Source organism: Ranitomeya imitator, chromosome 4, assembly GCF_032444005.1.
Source record: "Ranitomeya imitator isolate aRanImi1 chromosome 4, aRanImi1.pri, whole genome shotgun sequence".
NCBI lineage: Eukaryota > Metazoa > Chordata > Amphibia > Anura > Dendrobatidae > Ranitomeya > Ranitomeya imitator.
Window position 1 is genome coordinate 115,810,527 of NC_091285.1, and position 22,302 is coordinate 115,832,828.

The 22,302-nt window shown below is 45.7% G+C and overlaps 1 protein-coding gene across 3 annotated transcripts in view; it reads right to left on the bottom strand.

The window, feature by feature from the left end:
* Nucleotides 1-1,226: 1,226 nt before the first annotated feature.
* Nucleotides 1,227-22,302, bottom strand: part of RARS1 (arginyl-tRNA synthetase 1) — a 630,854-nt gene continuing 609,778 nt past the window's right edge. For all 3 annotated transcript variants that reach the window (XM_069763904.1, XM_069763903.1, XM_069763902.1), the window contains 2 exons: nucleotides 4,401-4,648; nucleotides 1,227-1,595 (listed from right to left, as the gene is read on the bottom strand). In XM_069763904.1, coding sequence (XP_069620005.1) covers nucleotides 1,486-1,595; nucleotides 4,401-4,648 — 358 coding nt within the window. In that variant the 3' untranslated portion in view covers nucleotides 1,227-1,485. The remainder of the gene's footprint in view (nucleotides 1,596-4,400; nucleotides 4,649-22,302) is intronic.

Sequence of the window (22,302 nt, forward strand, 5' to 3'; positions counted from 1 at the left end):
CAGTGCCAGAGGCAGCAAAGCAACCCCAAAACATCAGGGAACCTCCGCCATGTTTGACTGTAGGGACCGTGTTCTTTTCTTTGAATGCCTCTTTTTTTCTCCCTGTAAACTCTATGTTGATGCCTTTGCCCAAAAAGCTCTACTTTTGTCTCATCTGACCAGAGAACATTCATCCAAAATGTTTTAGGCTTTTTCAGGTAAGTTTTGGCAAACTCCAGCCTGGCTTTTTTATGTCTCGGGGTAAGAAGTGGGGTCTTCCTGGGTCTCCTACCATAAAGTCCCTTTTCATTCAGACGCCAACGGATAGTACGGGTTGACACTGTTGTACCCTCGGACTGCAGGGCAGCTTGAACTTGTTTGGATGTTAGTCGAGGTTCTTTATCCAACATCCGCACAATGTTGCGTTGAAATCTCGTCAATTTTTCTTTTCCGTCCACATCTAGGGAGGTTAGCCACAGTGCCATGGGCTTTAAACTTGATGACACTGCGCACGGTAGACACAGGAACATTCAGGTCTTTGGAGATGACTTGTAGCCTTGAGATTGCTCATGCTTCCTCACAATTTGGTTTCTCAAGTCCTCAGACAGTTCTTTGGTCTTCTTTCTTTCCCCCATGCTCAATGTGGTACACACAAGGACATAGGACAGCGGTTGAGTCAGCTTTAATCCATGTCAACTGGCTGCAAGTGTGATTTAGTTACTGCCAACACCTGTTAGGTGCCACAGGTAAGTTACAGGTGTGTTAATTACACAAATTAGAGAAGCATCACATGATTTTTCTTACAGTGGCAATACTTTTGCCCACCCCCTTTTTTATGTTTGGTGTGGAATTATATCCAATTTGGCTTTAGGACAATTCTTTTTGTGGTTTTTCATTTAAGACAAATTAAATGAAGATAATAATACCAAATATTTTGTGTTTGCAATCATTTTTAGGAAGAAACTGAGTATTATCTGACAGAATTGCAGGGGTGTCAATACTTTTGGCCATGACTGTAGCCTTATAGTTTTTAAAATTATGCACTTTTTACCCAGAAGTGGTACCCATATTTTACCCATATTTTAATAGTCACTTGGCACTTTGCCAATGATAATAAATCACTAAGGAGAATTACTTTCAGACAGTTTGCTTCTGCTGAGACCTTTTGGAATCTGTGGCAATAATAAGTCTTCCATTCACTGAAATAGAATTGTGTATTCTAGTCCAAGTGAACTAAATGGGTCCCCTTTTAAGTGACAGCATGTTCTGACTTTTTATTTAGCTTCAATTACTATAAGCAGATGTTTTACCAGTGTGAACATTTCCATTTGAAAGTGTCGAGATAACCAGGCATACATTGTCTCATAATTGCATTCTCCATTTTTATATTTTAGAAAATTAAATGCATATTTTGAATATAATCACAAACAGAAGCTCAGCTGCTCATTCTACTGTTACATTTTTTTAATATATTCGCAAACAGAAGCTCAGCTGGTCATTCTACGGTTACATCTTCTGTACAGGTTTGATTCCCAGAATATCAAATCCTTTTGCCATTACAGCAGCTGTAGCATCGCACAGTAACATTCTGCTCATGTTCACATTGACAATCTGACCTATAGAAAAAACAACAGGACCATTACAATATTTCACAGGCTGAGATACATGTATTACACACAGAGCACACAAGTGTAACTGAAACTATCTCCTGACGTTAAAGCAAATCTGTCAGTAGGATCAACCATCCTAAGCAGTCTATGTGGGCATGTAGGTCACAGGGGTAAGCAGAATCAGATAAAATATAACTTTCAATATTCAAGATGAAAATAAGAGTAGCCAAATCCTCACAATGACATATTCAGACATTAAGGTGACAAAGTGAATCAGTGCTCAATTAAAAATGGTTGGATCTTACCATTAGAAGTTTTTGATCAGCAAAAAATATGTAGAAGAGAGAAAAGGGAAATGAAGTCAGACAAGTGAAACTAAACTCCCTGCAATATCTCCCGCCCTGATAAGGACGGTACCCAAGTGTGACCTATCCCTCTAAAAATGCCCTTGTTCATACTTCTAATGGTAAGATAGTAAGATCTAACCATTTTTTTAATTGAGCTCTGATTCACTTTATCACCCTAATGTCTGAATGTCATTTATGTCATTGTGAGATATTGGTTACCCTTATTTTAATCTTAAATATTAAACGTTATATTTTATCTGTGATATCTGATCATGCCTACCCCTATTTAGATTGATTGCATTCCTGTACCCCTAGTGGGTTTTGCTTAAGTCATGTAGGTCATAGGAAGCTGAATGATACCTTAATACCTACGATCCAATGTCATGTTCCAGAAATATCCAAGTTTTTCTTATATGTAAATGAGCTGTTTCTTAGACCGGACACTGATCAGCATTAGAATCTCCCACAAAAACTCATGTTAAATGAAAGTTAACAGTGTGAGCAAGGTAACAAACAAACTCTGAATAGATGCACTGAAGTTTGGGACCATACATACTCACTTTTTGCCTGTGAGATAAAAGTTGAAGCACGGAGCGGAACCTGCAGATGTGTCAGGTACAGTTCCGCTCATCGTTATTGGTACTCAAGAAGTGTAAGTACTCCCAGGGCCTGAAGGAGAGTCTCCTCTCCTCCAGACCCTGGGAACCACACGCCGAAATGCCGGATCGCTCCCTGCACACGCCGTACCCGGCGTATAAGACGACCCCCGACTTTTGGGACAATTTTTAGGGGTCAAAAAGTCGTCTTATACGCCGGGAAGTACAGTAAGTAGAAAAACAATGTTGTATTGTTATATGACTTTGGACCACAAATTAAAAAATACTGAGGATTGGTGTATTTACATTTATTCCTGAAGATATTGTACAGTCTATGAAAAAAATGAAAGGGTGCCAATAATGGTAAGCAGCACGGTATAATCACAGTGAGATCAGGAGAGCATAGATCAGCCATTACACACCGTTTCATTACATATATTTCATGTGAAATAAGCTCTGGAGGCAGATTCTCATGCAGATCAGTGTCTGGCCCATACTCCGGAATAGCTCATTTTCTATAAGAAAACGTGGATTTCTCTTAAATTAGACATCAGACTGCATATCTCAAGATATCACTTTATTCAGCTTCCTATGACCTTCATGCAGATACAGATTGCTCTAGAGGGTTGATCCTTTACTCAAAAACGGTGATCCAAATGGTAAGACTCCAATTAACAAAAACAATGTTTGCTGAAAGTTCTTACAGACATATGAATAAAATTCAACGTTTCGGCTGCATAGCCTTTTTTCAAGAAATGTCTTTTTCTGAAATATATGTAAACATAAATACATGAACATAAGGTTATGTTATGGAGAAGACATAACGTCAAATAAGTTATCATGGTCTGACCATCTGGGGTGCTCAATAAACCAATATGAATAATATAGTGTAAGATAAGTGAAACCATATATACAGTGTGATAACGCATCCCATGTGTTAACCATAGAACTGGAATAACAAAAGAAAGATCCTTATTAAGTGCCTTTTAGTGAAAGTACAATACGAAATTGATACAGGGTGGGTCGCTTGCCCCCCATATGGGTGATATATTTGAAGAAAAGAAGGATAATGAGTTTTGATACTTTACTTATTTTTGTTCCTATTGGGGGAAGAAGGTCCTTCTGTATATATGGTTTCACTTGCAGGTGAGTAGAACGGGGGAGGGTGACCATTGCGCGATATTCACCTAACCCCGTTCCACCGCTGGGCGCCGCTCCATCTTCCGCGTCCTCTGGCTGTGACTGTTCAGGTCAGAGGGCGCTATGACGTGTTTAGTGCGTGCCCTCTGAGTGAACAGTCAGAGAGCCGGAAGACAGAGTGTCGCGCAGCGGTGGAACGAGAACAGGTGAATATTGCAAGTGCCGGGGGCCTGAGCAATAGCATATGGGGCATAATGTATGATGCATCTTATGGGGAATAATCTATGGAGCATCTTATGGGGCCATCAACCTTTATGCAGCATTTTATGGGGCATAATCTATGGAGCATCTTATGGGACAATTATTAACCTTTGTGCAGCATTATATGGGGCATATTTTAATATGGAAAATCTTATGGGGCCCATCATAAACTGTATGGAGCATTATATTGGGCTCCTGATTCAATATGGATATTCAAAAACATAACCTACTGATGGCTCAATTAATTTTACTCTTACTGGTATCTATTTTTATTTTTAAAATTTACCAGTAGCTGCTGCATTTCCCACCCTAGGTTTATACTCGAGTCATTAAGTTTTCCCAGTTTTTTGTGGCAAAATTAGGGTCTCTGCTTATACTCGGGTTGGCTTATACTCGAGTATATAAGGTATGTACTTTGTCCTCAGTTTTGGAATGTAATATTTTTTATTATTTATTAATGCAATTACCAGTCTGTCTGTCCTTTTCCACACAGTAGCAGTTATCATAGAACTCTGTGAAGGTGGTGGCCAATTCATAGAGGTAATCACATAGTGTGTGTAGTAAGAGGTCGTCTAAGATCTTCTGTAGAATCTCAGGGAATCTGAGGATACATTTTCCAAGTTTCCACTCCTTCTCATGCTGCAAATCTATCTCGGTTTCCTGAGCTGCTTTGTGCAGCTGCCCATCACTGATATTTGCCAACCTTGCAATAGACCTGATAAAAAAAGCATACATTAGAGCAGAATATTTTGTCCAGTTAGTTAAATGGATAGTTTTAGCAAAATATCCCAACTTAGCAGCTGCAGATCTGGTGAACAGCCACATATGCTATGTGTATCCCAGAAAAGTATTACATGTACAGTCATTAAAATAAATGGCCATGCATCCAAGCCCCCCCATCGGGTCCTCTATTTGACTTTTCACTGGCTTACTTCATTTTATTTCATCACACCTCTTCATTTTCTCTTCACACCTCTCATTTTCCCCTCAGTATATACTACAGTATATAGTATATATCTGTATGTCATCTCTTGTATCTATAATATAACGCTAGGAGTGTCACTCTGTCCGAAGCCTTTATTGACTGCGCAAGCGCGGCATGCCTGCGCAGTCTCAACAACACAGAGTTAAGCATCCGGGGACGCGGATTGTGGTCCAGAAGATTGCGTAAGCACTTAACGCATACTGTGATCTCCGATGGAGAGAGGTGAGTATGACTGGGGGAGGGTGAGCAATGCGATATTCACCTGTCCCCGTTCAACAGCCGGGCTCTGTCTTCTGCGTCCTCTGGCTGTGACGTTCAGGTCAGAGGAAGAGACGACGTGTTTAATGCGTGCCCTCTGACTGAACAGTCACAGTCAGAAGATACAGCAGCGCACGGTGGTGGAATGGGTAGAGGTGAATATCGGAAGTGCCGGGGAGGGGAGGGGGGGGGCCTGAGCCAGCAGCAACTTCGGCACCTGCCCAGTCACGTAGTATATTGCCCAGTCACGTAGTATACAGCACAGAGCCAAGTAGTATACAGCACAGACACATAGTATATTGCCCAGCCACATAGTATATTGCCCAGCCACATAGTATATTGCCCAGCCACGTAGTATATTGCCCAGCCACATAGTATACAGCACCACAGAGCCACGTAGTATACAGCACAGACACATAGTATATTGCCCAGCCACATAGTATATTGCCCAGCCACATAGTATATTGCCCAGCCACATAGTATATTGCCCAGTCACGTAGTATATTGCCCAGTCATGTAGTATACAGCACAGAGCCAAGTAGTATACAGCACAGACACATAGTATATTGCCCAGCCACATAGTATATTGCCCAGCCACATAGTATATTGCCCAGTCATGTAGTATACAGCACAGAGCCACGTAGTATACAGCACAGACAAGTAGTATATTGCCCATCCAAATAGTATATTGCCCAGCCACATAGTATATTGCCCAGCCATAGTATATTGCCCAGCCACATAGTATATTGCCCAACCACATAGTATATTGCCCAGCCACATAGTATATTGCCCAGCCACATAGTATATTGCCCAACCACATAGTATATTGCCCAGCCACGTAGCATATTGCCCAGCTACGTAGCATATTGCCCAGCCACGTAGCATACAGCACAGATACGTAGTATACTGCCCAGTCACGTAGTATATTGGCCAGTCACGTAGTATGCACCATATCCCTGTAAAAAAAAAAGAAATAAAATAAAAAATAGTTACACACTCACCTTCCAGAGCCTCCTGATCGAAGCGGCCGGTTACCGATGGTCCTCGCGCGCTCCGGTCTGAAGAGTGGATTGCGGTCTCGCGAGATGATGACGTAGCAGTCTCGCGAGATGAGGACGTAGTGGTCTCGCGAGACCGCTACATCATCATCTCGTGAGATCGCAGCATGGACCGGTTACCGGAGCATCGCGAGCAGGAAAGGCCTGTTCTGGATCCGAGGGGCTGACAGACGGTGAGCATATAACGATTTTTTATTTTTTATTATAATTTTTTAATTTTATTACTTTTTTATTATTTTTTTATTATTATTTTTTTTTATTAGATCCTTTTACTATTCATGCTGCATAGGCCGCATGAATAGTAAAAAGTTGGTCACACAGGTTTAATAGCAGTGTTAACAGAGTGCGTTACACCGCGGTCAACGCTGCCATTAACCGTGTGAGCGCTGACCGGAGGGGAGTATGGAGTGGGCACTGACTGCGGGGAGGAAGAGGGGCCATTTTCTTCCAGACTGTGCTCGTCGCTGATTGGTCGTGGCTGTTTTGCCGCGACCAATCAGTGGTCTCCCAGGATATAAATCCAAGGAGACCACATCTGGAAAACTTCCCTGTGATGGAGAAGGATACAGACTTAGATACTTTCCTTCAGGGGTTTGAAAAAACCTGCAGGCAATACCATCTACCCCATGAGCAGTGGGCACACTATCTAACCCCAGGGTTGAAAGGCAAAGCCCTGGAAGTTTTTGCTGGCCTCCCACCAGAACTAGATGGAAACTATGAGGCCATAAAAGAGGCCCTGATCAGGAAATACAACCTGACACCAGAAGTGTATCGGAGAAAGTTCCGGAACCTCCAACGTGGATCAACTGACAGCTATGCGGACGTTGTGAGCACCTTGAGGACTACGTTCCACCAATGGATCAGGGGACTTTCTGTTAACAGTTTTGAGGAGTTACCGGATCTTATGGTCAAGGATCAATTCCTTCACATGTGACAATTTGTATGTGATCGGAAGCCACAAACTGCGGATCAGGCTGCAAAGATTGCGGACTGCTATGTGGCTAACAGGATGCCGAAGGTGCGGAGGAAGCCATCGGGATTCAGCTGGAGGGGAGGTAAGCCAAACGGGGACCCTTCTCCCTCTTCCGGCTGATCACCAGTGCTGTCCAAGCCCACCTTCTGTGGGGCCACGGAAAATAGACATTCTCTAGGCAATGCATGCCGGTGCTTCTCCTGCAACAAAGGGGGACATGTTAGCGCTGTCTGCCTTGATAGGGAGAAACGCCTAACTACAGCCACAAAGCCGTTTGTGTCCCCACCATCTGTCATCTTTGTGGCCGGCTCTGATGCGAGGGCTAATGAGAACTATCAATCTGTCACTGTCACAGCTGCCTGTGGATGGATACCATGCTTGGCATAGGTGGCTTTCCTTCATAGGATGCTGCCCTTCCCGTGGTTGTTCCTTCCCGGGGAAAGGCCTGGCTATTCACTGCTTGCGTCGAGAAACACGTGATGGTGTCTCCGCAGCTTCTTTACATGCATCTGCATATTTCCCATAAGGGATGGGGGCAGTGTTCTGGAATCACTGTGTTGAGAAACACGTGATGGTGTCTCCGCGGTGTTGGATGTTTTGGTCTCCCCAAGGCCAATCATCTGTGCCTTTATAGCCTTTTTCCTAGGCACTGCTCCTAGTAGCCAGATTCCTACTCCACACTGATGAGGGGCAAAAACCCCGAAACAGCTGTCTGTGGATGGATACCATGCTTGGCATAGGTGGCTTTCCTTCATAGGATGCTGCCCTTCCCGTGGTTGTTCCTTCCCGGGGAAAGGCCTGGCTATTCACTGCTTGCGTCGAGAAACACGTGATGGTGTCTCCGCAGCTTCTTTACATGCAACTGTTGGCAATAAAGTCACCAGTGGTCTCAGGGACACTGGGACAGAGGTGACCCTGGTGTGCCAGCCCCTGCTGATATCATACCAAGAAAGACTATGTCTATAACCGGGATTGGAGGGGTCTGCCCTGCTGTGCCCATGGCCGGTGTGTAACTGGACTGGGGAGCAGGAAAGGGACTGAGAGAAGTGGGATTATCAGAGGCTATTCCCACCAATGTGTTACTAGGCACGGAACTGGGGAGGATGGTGTCACACTATGCTCCTCCCTTGCAAGTAAATGCTACAGAGAAGGTGGAAGCAAGTGACCCACCTGAGATCCCGTGCAAGGAGGGAAAATGTCCCAATGCACAGGACTGTAAATATGTGGCAGCCGTGACCCGGAGTCAGGCTGTGGCGCAGACTCAGGCCCAGAGATTAGAGGATGAGTCTCAGACTGAACTGCCAGGACAGGAGGCCCATACTGTGGTCCCAGAGTCTCCTTACATGGCAGGCGCACCAAGGTCCCTGATAACAGACACTGAAGACTCAGCCTCAGACCAGAGCCTGGCAGTCACACTAGGCCAGGGCCTGCAGGCTGACAGAGCTTCCAGGAGGCCTTGTGGACAGATGTCAGACTGGAGGGGTTCAGATGTCTTACCGACCAACCCCCTGATGCTTCTGGTAAGGAGAGAGTATACTGGGACCAGGGCAGACTGTATACAGAGACTATCCCCACGGATGCTACAGAATCTTGGGACTCTTAAAGGCGGCTGACCGTCCCTTATCCATTTAGGGAACAATTATTGAGAAATGCCCATGAAATTCTTTTGGCCAGACACCTTGGAATACAAAAGACTAAAGCTCGCCTGACACATAACTTCTATTGGCCCAAGATGGGGACAGATATTGGCAATTACTGTCGATCCTGCGTAGTTTGTCAGAGAGTTGGAAAGTCCAGGAATATACAGAAAGCTCCATTGATACCACTGCCTATGATCAATGAGCCTTTCCAGCGAGTGGCTATGGATATCATTGGGCCACTTGCAATCCCTAGCAGCTCTGGTAAAAAGTACATCCTCACATTGGTGGACTATGCTACACGATACCCAGAAGCTGTGTCACTGTTCTCCATCCGAGCAAAGTGAAGGATGCTTTACTGACTGTGTTCTCTCATGTGGGTTTCCCCAGGGAAATGTTAACCGATCAGGGAACCTAGTTTATGTCCGATCTGATGGAAAGCCTCTGTGAAAGAATACAGGTACAGCATTTTGTGGCGAGCGCCTATCAACCCCAAACTAACGGACTCTGCGAGCGTTTTAACAGAACATTAAAGCAAATGCTCAAAATGCTGGTGGAGACTGAAGGGAGAGACTGGGAGCGGTACCTCCCCCATCTGCTGTTTGCCTACAGAGAGGTACCCAAAGCGTCTACTGGATTCTCCCCCTTTGAACTGGTTTATGAGAGGAGGGTCAGGGGGCCACTTGATTTGATTAAGGACTGTTGGGAGGACGACCTCAGAATTACTGGAGTCTCAGTGGTTTAATATGTACTGCGGCTCAGAGAGAGAATGCAAAAACTGAGCAACCTGGCCCATAAGAACGTGACCCAGGCCCAAATCAACCAGAAGGTCTGGTACGACCGTAATGCCAGATTGAGGGCCTACGAGGAGGGGCAGAAGGTTTGGGTGTTGGTCCCTATGTTACAGAATAAATTGCAGGACGCATGGGAGGGACCATACACTGTACTTAAGCGGCTAAATGATGTTAATTATGTGGAGACACTAGATGAGCATGCAAAGCGTCAGAAAGTATTTCATGTGAATATGCTGAAGGCTCATCATGAGAGACCTGTGTCTTACCTGTCTGTTGCCTGCCTGAATAGGGGGAGGCTGCTCTGTTACTAGATGTGGGGGCTGGGACTCAGTACATGGAGTCCCTGGAGTCAGCAGAGTTTAACCCCAAGCTATCCAGAAGTTAGAGGTCTGAGCTGATGGGGGTGCTCAGCGAGTTCACCGAAGTCTTCACAGGGGTGCCTGGGAGGACGCAATTAGCAACTCACCATGTGTACTAATCCCCCAGTAAGGCAGTCTGCATACCGTGTGTCAGCAGAGGTGAAGGCACACAAGAAGGAACAGGTAGAGGAGATGCTGAACCTCAAGGTGATACAAAAATTCCAGAGTGCCTGGGCCTCGCATGTGGTTCTTGTCCCAAAAAAGAACCGTACTACCTGGTTCTGTGTAGACTACCAGAAATTAAATGTACTGACTACATGTGAGGTCTACCCCATGCCGAGGATAGACGAGCTGTTAGAGCTGCTAGCTAAAGCATCGTACCTCACCATCATGGACCTAAGTAGGGAATACTGGTAGATACCCCTGATCCGAGAAGCTCAGGATAACGCCATTCAGGCTGTTTGAGTTTCTGGTGATGCCCTTTGGTAGGAAGAATGCCCCTGCCACCTTCCAGAGGATCGTCAACCACTTATTGGAAGAATGTGATGGTTTTGCCGTCGCATATCTTGATGATATAGCCATTTTTAGTGATTCTTGGGAGGAACACCTCATACATCTTTCTCGGGTGTTGCAAAGGCTTAAAACTGCAGGTCTTACTGTTAAGCCAGGGAAATGTCAGGTAGCCATGCGGGAGGTACAATACCTAGGACACCGGGTGGGGGGAGGACTGCTAAAACCTGAGCCAGGGAAGGTAGAAGCCATTACAGCCTGGGCCACCCCACGAACCAAGAAGCAGGTACTGTCCTTCCTGGGTACGGCTAACTACTATAGGAGGTTTGTATTAAACTACAGTGCTCTGGCCAAACCGTTAACTGATCTGACCAGGAAGAAACTTCTCAAAATTGTCTCCTGGAGTCCTCAGTGGGAGGAATCATTTTCTGCCCTTAAGTCAGCATTGGTTAGTTCATCCGTCCTGCAGGCCCCAGATTTCACTCGCCGGTTTGTAGTGCAGACAGACATCAGCACCTATGGACTAGGAGCGGTTCTCAGCCAGGTGAACCAACAAGGAGAGGAGCACCCAATTCTTTATCTAAGCAGGAAACTCCTGCCCAGAGAAGTGGCTTATGCCACCATTGAAAAGGAATGTTTGGTAATTGTGTGGGCTCTGCAGAAGCTGCAACCATACCTCTATGAGCGCAACTTCACCGTGATCACAGATCATAACCCATTGAGTTGGCTCAACAGAGTAGTTGGGGACAAAGGGAAATTGCTTAGATGGAGTCTATTACAGCAATACAATTTCACAAATTTCACAATTCAGCATAAGAAGGGAGTCGATCATGCAATGCGGATGGCCTACCTCGCCAAGGTGGGGCAGAACCAGATGCGCGCTGAGGAGCTGACCTGTAAGTCAACCCCCACACACGTTCATAAGGAGGGAGGTGTGGTGAAATATGTGTTTGTGTGTATATATATATATATATATATATATATATATATATATATATATATATATATATATATATGCAGTGGAACATGTACAGATTTTATTGTGTCACTGGCAATAGTGTCACTGGCAATAATGTAACATCTGTCTTGAAAAGCTGCATATCGCACCCAGGTGTTAATATGTACTTTCCTGGGACAAGTAGAATTCTGTCTCCAATCTCACCAAGGGGTCCTGCTGGAAGCCGAAAAGAAAGTAACATTTGGCACCTCCTAGCTCTTGGAAGAGAGATGTTAATTACGGCCTGATAGTATCTCTGGGAGAGCTGTTACACAAAGGATCTCAAGAGAAAATATATTCATTGGGGGGCGTGGCTGTGGTTAATCAAAACCAAGCAATTATGATATTACCGTATATACTCGAGTATAAGCCGACCCGAGTATAAGCCGACCCCCCTAATTTTGCCACAAAAAACTGGGAAAACTTATTGACTCGAGTATAAGCCTAGGGTGGAAATGCAGCATTTACCGGTGAATTTCAAAATTAAAAATAGATCATTATTTCCCCATAGCTGTGCCATATAGTGCTCTGCACCGTTCATTATTTCCCCATAGCTGTGCCCCATATAGTGCTCTGCACCGTTCATTGTGCCCCATTGCTGTGCCCATATACGGTGCTCTGCACCGTTCATTGTGCCCCATTGCTGTGCCATATACGGTGCTCTGCACCGTTCATTGTGCCCCATTGCTGTGCCATATACGGTGCCATATGCTCCCTGCATGTCCCACATATATACACAGCTCTGCCGCCTGCATGTCCCTCATATATACACAGCTCTGCTCCCTGCATGTCCCTCATATATACACAGCTCTGCTGCCTGCATGTCCCACATATATACACAGCTCTGCTCCCTGCATGTCCCACATATATACACAGCTCTGCTCCCTGCACCGTTCATTGTGCCCCATAGAAATCTCTGCCGCCGCTGCTGCAATAAAAAAAAAAAACACATACTCACCTCCCTTGATTGCAGCTCCCGGCGTCTCGTTCCGGCGCCTCCATCTTCCCGGCGTCTCTGCTCTGACTGATCAGGCAGAGGGCGCCGCGCACACTATATGCGTCATCGCGCCCTCTGCCTGAACAGTCAGAGCGCAGACGCCGGGAAGATGGAGGCGCCGGCCGGGAAGATGGAGCGACGCCCGGCGGCTGGAACGAGGACAGGTGAATATGACATACTCACCTAGTCCTGGCGATCCTCGCGCTGTCCCTCTGCCTGGTCTTCGGTGCCGCAGCTCTTCCTGTCAGCGGTCACCGGCACCGCCGATTAGAGGAATGAATAGGCGGCTCCGCCCCTATGGGAGGTGAAGCCGCTTATTCATATCTCTAATGAGCGGTCCCACGTGACCGCTGAAGAGAGGAAGAAGTTGCAGCACAGAAGACGGGGAGGAAGGCAGGGACAGCGCGAGGATCGCTTGGACTAGGTAAGTATACCTCAGCGCCCTCACCCCCTCACCCGCCGACCCTGCCACCCACATTGACTCGAGTATAAGCCGAGAGGGGCACTTTCAGCCCAAAAATTTGGGCTGAAAATCTCGGCTTATACTCGAGTATATACGGTAACTTGAGGGGCTGTTCTAGAAACCTGACCTCCAGACCAAAGTTATAAATTAGATCTGTATACCGAGACACGTGTTCACATAATGGGGGCAGTCTGAGAAGCTGGTGTGATCCAATCTACATTCGTCCTACCCTCAGGGAGCAGAAAGCAACTATCAGTTAGATAATTTCTGCAAGTTTCTCCTGTTTATTTTTATACTGTTTTGCATAAGTTGAATGTCTTTTTATTATCATATTTTTATACCTTTTCTTATTGTAAACACTGAACTTTTTGTTATTAAAGTATAAAACTTTAACAAGTTGAAACTTGAATGTTCTAAAGAATCCATAGCCTAAGGTGTGTGAGCCTTATGAGTGACAGACCATATTATTATTAATAGTCCGGGACTCATAGCCCGTGTATTTGGTGAGTGGTGGCAGCGTGTATGAGAGGGTGTGGCCTGAGTGGGTGTGTGATTTATGCTCCCATTACAGCATAGGATGGAGGTTGAATGCTGGACAGAGAGGGGAGATAGATAACCCTTGCAGGCACAACCCCATGTCACGTGTGAGAGCGGACACGTGACAAATTAGTGACAGCACGGAGTAAAGATCCGTGACAACTGGTGGCAGCGGTGGGACGAGAAAGGGATCCGTGAGAAGCAGCATATGGGGCATATTAATCTATGGAGCATCTTATGGGGCCATTATTAACCTTTGTGCAGCATTATATGGGTCGTATTTTAATATGGAGCATCTTATAGGGCCATTTGTGTAGCATTATATTGGGCATATTTTTGCATGGAGCATCTTATGGGACCCATCAGGAACTTCATGGAGCATTATGTGGGGCTCCTGATTCAATATGGATATTCAAAAACATTTAACCTACTGATGTCTCAATCAATTTTACTTTTATTGGTATCGATTTTTATTTTTGAAATTTACCAGTAGCTGCTGCATTTCCCACCCTAGGCTTATACTTGAGTCAATAAGGTTTTCCCAGTTTCTTGTGGCAAAATTAGATGTCTCGGCTTATACTCGGGTATATACGGTACCTACCCGGTATTGCCGCGGGGTCTCTTCGGGCTGGAAGCCGGGACATGAATCCTCAGTTGGAAATGGCGCATGCGTATAGGCGCCATTTTGTAAGTTACACAGCTGGGAAGAGGATTGTGGCGCCGGTTTCGGCACCTGCGCAGTCCGCACATTCCGGCACCATTTTTATACTGAATCTGTATAGAAAATACGTCAGTGGAGCAATCCAGCCACTTTCTACTGAATATATATATAGAAAATAAGTCAGAACAGCAAGCTAGTGACTTTTTACTGCACATGACAGAATGGGGGCGTAGAATGGGAGCAGCACATGACAGAATAGGGGCGCAGGATGGGAGCAGCACATTACAGCATGGGGGCGCAGAATGGGAGCGCAGGATGGGAGCAACACATGACAGAATGCAGAATGGGGGCGCAGGATGGGAGCAGCACATGACAGAATGGGTGTGCAGGATAGAAGCAGCTCATGACAGATTGGGGGCATAGGATGGGAGCAGCACATGACAGAATGGGGGTGCAGAATGGGAGGAGCACATGACAGAATGGGGGCGCAGGATGGGAGCAGCACATGAAAGAATAGGGGCACAGGATGGGAGCAGCACATGACAGGATGGGGGCGCATGATGGGAGCAGCACATGACAGAATAGGGGCACAGGATGGGGAGCAGCACATGACAGGATGGGGCACAGGATGGGAGCAGCACATGACAGAATGGGAGCAGCACATGACAGAATGGGGGCGCAGGATGGGAGCAGCACATGACAGAATGGGGGGCAGAATGGGAGCAGCACATGACAAAATGGGGGCGCAGGATGGGAGCAGCACATGACAGAATGGGGGCACAGAATAGGAGGAGCACATGACAGAATGGGGGCGCAGGATGGGAGCAGCACATGACAGAATGGGGGCACATGATGGGAGCAGCACATGACAGAATAGGGGCATAGGATGGAAGCAGCACATGACAGAAGTTTAGTCTAGGATCGTCGGTGGGTCTATTCGCAAGGAATGGGTCGCCCATTCCATCGTAGGTTATCAGCCTAGTCCCAGTGCAGGGTCAGTTTTCCCCCTTCTATCCTAGTTCTGTGTTGCAGTTCCATAAAAGCAGGATGAGGGCTGCATATGACAGGAAGGGGGCGCAGGATGGAAGCAGCATATGACAGGATGGGGGCGCAAGATGGTAGCAGCACATGCCAAGATTAGGGCGCAGGATGGAAGCAGCACATACCAGGATGGAGACCATATACCAATATAAATGCTCGCCACCCAGGTGTAGAACGGGTTCAATAGCTAGTATAGTATATACCTGTATGTACGTATATAGTATATACCTGTATATAGTATATAACTGTATGTCATCTCCTCCTGTATATAGTATATACCTGTATGTCATCTCCCCCTGTATATAGTATATCCTGCTCTGCGGGTTGTGTTGTGTCTCGCAGGTTTACCGGCACCATTTTGTTGAAACAAAAGGTTATTTTTAACACAATATTAACCCCTTAACGACTGCCGATACGACTTAAAGGCGTCAGTTAAGGGGCCTTATTCCTCCTGCACCTCATGCTACTTTTTACATAGCCTCCTTCTCCACCTCACGCTCCTCCTTTATACACAGCACTTTTCTGCAGCACAGCTTTTCTCCTTTATAGTCGCCTCCTCCAGGAGCATCTCACACTCCTCTTCCATATACAATTGGAAACACTTGATCCCGAAAGAAATTGCACTAATTGCATATAAAGCATATTGTATACACAGCCTACTTCTTCTGCAGCACCACACTTTTCTCCTTTAGACCTCGTTCACACATTATTTGATCAGTATTTTTACCTCCGGATTTGGAAGCTAAAACTTGGATTAAAACAATCAGAGGAAAAGTTTATTAGAAACACGTCATCACTTCGGTATTTTTCTCCCACTCGTGGTTTTGGCTTATAAATACGGAGATTTAATACTGACCAATTACTGAATGTGTAAATGCGGCCTTATACACAGTCTCCACCTGCAGCGCCCCACTATTCTCTATACACAGTCTCATACTGCAGCACCTCACCTCTCTCATTTTCCCCCTGACATCTCTCATTTTCCCCCCTCACCGCTCTATCCATGAGGCTTCTCCCTTTCGCTTGACGTCATGCCTCACAGGAGGGCCATTCTAGAGATGACGGAGCTAGATGTGGCCTGTGCCTACTATGTGGAGTGCGCGTGGCTTGATATATACACACACACATATACACTCAACTTTATATACAGTATTTTTCGCTTTATAAGTTGCTCCGGATTATAAGAGGCACCCCAAATTGTGAGATTTCAGCGCTGAAATCTCATCTCCCGAGATCTCGGTGCCGAAATCTCCATCTGCGCATGCACCGCTCCCACGTTGGCCATTTTACCGGAGTTCACTGCATAGGAAATCATGGGACTGCCATGGTGGGCACCGGCTGCACAGAAGACCGCCGCAGCAGCATCGGGCAGCGTCGTCCATGCACCCACAGCACCATAGACACCAGCAGAGCACTGGGCAGCAGCATCGGAAACCCCTGCACTGCCACCGGGCACCAGAGACACCTGCAGAGCACTGGGTAGCAGCGTCAGACACCCCTTCATCCCAGCCTGCCACAACGGTACTGGTAAGGTACATTTGCATGACAAGACGCACCCCCATTTCCCCCAAAAAAAATTTGGGGGAAAAAAGTGGGTCTTATAATCCGAAAAATACGGTATATAGATTTTTTTTTTCAGAAAAACTAGCTATTTTATCATCTTTATTCTGAGAGCTATAGCTTTATTTTTTGGCAAATAGAGTTGTATGAGGGCCTATATTTTGAGTGACAAGTTGGAGATTTTTTTGTTATCATTTCATTCAGATGTTAACCAACGGAGTCACTGCTCATGAGCAATTTTTTTTTCTCAGCTCCATCCGGACTGACACCAAGCCCTAGGTTTAGTAGTGAAGGTGTCAGCCAGACACCCTGATTACTAAGCCAGTAAATATGAGTTAAATGAACATACACACACACACACACACACACAGAGAATAAAACACTTTATTTGAAATAAAATAGACACATTCTTGAATTATTTAAATTAACCAAATATACTCTCCCAAGGTCCAACGGTAATCCAAGGGTTAAAGTGATGTCCCACATTGTCACCTGCCTATAGTACAGACCAAAAGTTTGGACACACCTTCTCATTTAAAGATTTTTCTATATTTTCATGCCTATGAAAATTGTACATTCACACTGAAGGCATCAAAACTATGAACTAACACAATGTGGATTTATATACTTAAAGTGTGAAACAACTGAAAATATGTCTTATATTCTAGGTTCTTCAAAGTAGCCACCTTTTGCTTTGATTACTGCTTTACACACTCTTGGCATTCTCTTGATGAGCTTCAAAAGGTAGTCATCGGGAAAGGTCTTCCTTGAAGGAGTTCCCAGAGATGCTTAGCACTTGGTGGCCCTTTTGACTTCACGCGCCGTTCCAGCTTACCTCAAACCATCTCGAATGGGTTCAGGTCTGGTGACTGTGGAGGCCAGGTCAGGTCATCTAGCGTAGCACCCCATTGCTCACTAAGGCTACGTTCAGACTAGCGTTGTGCTAGTGTGCGTCGGGTTAGCGTCGGGCGACGTAGCGGCGACGCACGCGTCATGCGCCCCTATGTTTAACATGGGGGACGCATGCGTTTTTGTTTGTTGCGTTTTGCGACGCATGCGTCTTTTTTGCCGCAAGCGTCGGACCAAGAAAACGCAACAAGTTGCATTTTTCTTGCGTCCGATTTTCGGCAAAAAACGACGCACGCGTCGCAAAATGCAGCGTTTTTGCGTGCGTTTTGCCGCATTTTTGCGTGCGTTGCGTCGCCGACGCAGCGGCGCACAACGCTAGTCTGAACGTAGCCATAGCCCTTACACAGCCTGGAGGTGTGTTTGGGGTCATTGTCCTGTTGAAAAATAAATGATGGTCCAACTAAACGCAAACCGGATGTTTTTTGTTAAGTATATAATTCCACATGTGTTAATTCATAGCTTTTTTTTTTAACCATTCAAAATTTTTATTGAATCAAAAAAGCATATGAATAGGAACATCCCCAACTGGGGGGAAGGAAGAGGGAAAGGGGAAGGGAGGGGGGGGGGGGAGGAGAAGAGGGAGTGGGGGAGGGACAGGGGGAGAGAATAGGGAAGAATGGAGGGTCATAAAATGGATTGTCCACAAGATGACATCCACAGAGGCATGAACAAATGGAATAACACAAGAGAACAGACAACTCTAATAACAATGAGACAGGACATTGGGAGATGCAAAGGACGATGCAATCCATGGATCCCACCAAGAAAAGACCTTATTTTTTTTTTTAGAGAGACAATCAGCTGTAGTTGCTTCATAGCTAAAATGGAGGTTAACTTTGGCAATAATTCTTTCCTGGAGGGAACATTAGGAGACTTCCAGTACTTAGCAATGCATTGTCTAGCTGCGACAAGAATGTTAGTGATCACAGGCTGAAGAGGGGGAGGGAAATCCAGTAAAGAAATACCCAATACTGCCAGGGGGCCAATTAAGATGAAGTGAAGGTGGGTCACATTAGCAAGTATAGATTCAACCTGGTGCCAGGAAACTTGGATGCGTGGACAGCTCCACCAAACATGGGCAAGGGATCCAGTGGGGTTGCACTTCTTCCAGCATAAAGGGGAGGAGGAAAGATGGAATTTAGCCAACCGGACAGGAGTGATGTACCATTGAAGCTGAATCTTTTTTTGTCTGCCCTAGATGGCCAAGGCACGAGGAAAATTTAGAGGGGTGTATCATAGCATTATGCCAATCTGCCAGGGAAGCCTCGAAGGAGAGAGCGGACTCCCAAATGGACATAAAAGGAAGCTTGTCCACTACAGTGTGGGTCAACAGAGCCTTATATAAGGTGGAAATACCATGAGGAACTATGGTGCATGGACTGAAAAATCATTGGGCCAGGTTATCTGTGGGAGGCATAGGTGCACCAAATAGTCAATGAGCCCTCAGGAAGCTACGCACTTGTAGATATTGAAAAAAATCCTTCTTAGATAAGGAGTAGCGGTTAACTAGGCCTGAAAATGAAAACAGACCAGCTGAGCCATAGAGATCAGCCACCAGGAGCACCCCACGCGCCCTCCAGGAGGACAAGGAAATATTATCAATAGCATATTCTAAAGCTTGCAAAAAGACAATCATACAGATGTGGGAAGTGAGTGGGGCACAGAACAGCCCAAAGTTTTGAAGCAGATCTAATTGCTCGAAGGGAAAGACCGCATGAAGAGACACGGAGCAGCTGAAGCTCTAACAGGAGTTTAAGAGAGTTCCTGGGGGCATAACGCGACTCCATTAAAAACCAAGGAAGGAGAGAGTCCCCTTCCCACCATAGTTTGAGAGGTTCCAAGATTGTGGCCCTATGATAGGACTGAACCCTAGGAGTACCCAACCCGCTCTTTCCATATGGCAAAGACATAATTTGGCGTTTAATTCTGTGGGGTTTCTTATTATAAAGCGGTCAATAAGCGATTGGAAGGCTGATATGTATTTAGAGGGGATGGATAAGGGAAGGCATCTGAACAGGTATATGATTTTAGGGAGAATTAACATTTTAGGCTACGTTCACATTAGCGTTGTGCGGGGCAGCGTCGGCGACGCAAAGCACAACGCATGCAAAAACACATGCACAACGCAGCGTTATGTGACGCATGCGTTCAGTTTTGCATGATTTTTGGCGCAGAAAAAACTGCATCATGCAGCGTCCTCTGCGCCCTGACACTTGCGCCAAAATGACCGCATGCGTCACAAAACGCAAGACAACGCATGTCCATGCGCCCCCATGTTAAATATAGGGGCGCATGATGCATGTGTTGCCGCAGCTGCGCCCGACGCTGCCCCGCACAACGCTAATGTGAACATAGCCTTAGATGTTTGTATTCTTGCCATCCACAAAAGAGGAGAGCTAGAGAATTGGTCTATGCCTTTTTTAATATCCGAGAGGGTCGCCTCACAATTAGAACGGACGATATCAGCTAACTTAGTTATCCAGATGCCCAGGTAGGTGAAGCCAAGGGGGGACCAAATGAAGGGATATTTAGCTTGGATTTGTATTTGGAGGGGAATAGGGAGAAACATGGGAAAATCGTGGACTTAGTCAAATTAAGTTTGTAATAGGAAACCGTGGAGAATTGGTGTAAAATGGAAGTGATTGCGTTCAAGGAGTCGAGGGGAGCGGAGCAGATTAAGACTACGTCGTTGGCATAAAGGCCAATTTTGTGCTCGATTCCCCCCACCAATACACTCTTAATGTCCGTACATTGTCTCACAATGGCAGCAAAAAGTTCCATGATCAGAGCAAAAATGAGGGGGGAGAGGGGGCAGCCTTGGCGGGTCCCATTGGAGATAGGAAATGTCCGGGATTTAAAGCCAGATGAACGTTCAGACGTACAAGGATTGGAGTATAGAGCCATAATAGCTTTAGAGATCTGGCCAATAAGGCCAATTTTTTTCAGAGTAAGCTCAATATATCCTCAGTGCACCCTGTCAAACGCTTTTTCATCGTCAAGGGACAGGAACACAATGGGGAGGCTCCCCCTCTCCACCACATCCAGCAGATGAGATGCCTCGTGCCATCTCTAGTCTGCCTACTTGGTAGGAACCCAACTTGTTCAGGGTGTATGAGTGTGGGAAGCACTGCCAATAATCTGTTGGCCCAGATTTTAGCGTAAATTTTAACGTCACAGTTCAGGAGAGCGATGGGGCGAAAATTCCCTGGGGAGGTCATGGGTTTTCCTGGTTTGGGGAGGGTCGCAATAGAGGCTTCCAATCCCTCGCCCCTAGTGCTTCCAACCACCAGCCAATTGTTAAACAAACGCAAAAGGTAAGGGGTAAGAATAGGGGAAAAACTGGGCATACAAGGGAAAGGAGAAACCATCCGGGCCTGGAGAGGAATGCTTTTTAGCTTCTCTAAAAATTTGCGAGATTTCGGACTCTATGATGGGTGCATTGAGAAGGGACAGTTGCTCTGCGCTGACCATTGGGAGATTGGCTTTCTCCAAAAAGGCAGCTATTAAATCTTGAGAGGGTTGGTGGGTACTCGGGTCGGAGCTGAGGTTATAGAGTGAAGAATATTATGAGGCAAATTCCTCAGCAATGTGGATTGGGTTTTACACTCGAGAACCACCAGACTCTGGGATTTTGGACTGAACTTCTCTTTTTTTAACACGCCTGGCTAGTGTGGCACCTGCACGATCACCCATTGAATAGAATTTGGCTTTAGCTTTCCTCAAGACATTCTCTGCTCTATGTAAAAGCAGTTGCCGGACCTGAAGGCATGCATTGGTGAGATCAGAGAACAACTGTGGAGAAGGGGAAAATTTATGGCCAGATTCAAGGCGGGTTAATTCGTCTAAAGCAGATTGGAGGGTAAGGTTATATTTCCGTTTAGCTATCGCAGCCATCTTAATAAAGAGGCGACGAGCCACAGCCTTGTGTGCATACCAAAGGGTATCATCTCAGATTTCTGCGGAATCATTGGTGGAGAAGAATTCCTGCAGGGCCTTTTCTATAAATTGAGAGTTTGATTGGTCCGCCAAGAGAGGGTCGTTGAGGCGCCATTGTGAGGGAGGTCTAATGGCCAGAGGATCTTTCAGAGATACAGATATTGAGGCATGATCTGACCAGGTAATGTTGCTTATGTTTGCAGAGATACAGTGGGTAAGAGCCACATCATCCACCAACACATAGTCAATCCTACTACAGTCATGGTCAAAAGTATTGACCCCCTGCAATTCTGTCAGATAATACTCATTTTCTTCCTGAAAATGATTGCAAACACAAATTATTTGGTATTATTATCTTCATTTAATTTGTCTTAAATGAAAAAACACAAGAGAGAATGAAGCAAAAAGCAAAACATTAATCATTTCACACAAAACTCCAAAAATGGGCCAGACAAAATTATTGGCACCCTCAGCCTAATACTTGGTTGCACAACCTTTAGCCAAAATAACTGCGACCAACCGCTTCCGGTAACCATCAATGAGTTTCTTACAATGCTCTGCTGGAATTTTAGACCATTCTTCTTTGGCAAACTGTTCCAGGTCTCTGATATGTGAAGGGTGCCTTCTCCAAACTGCCATTTTTAGATCTCTCCACAGGTGTTCTATGGGATTCAGGTCTGGACTCATTGCTGGC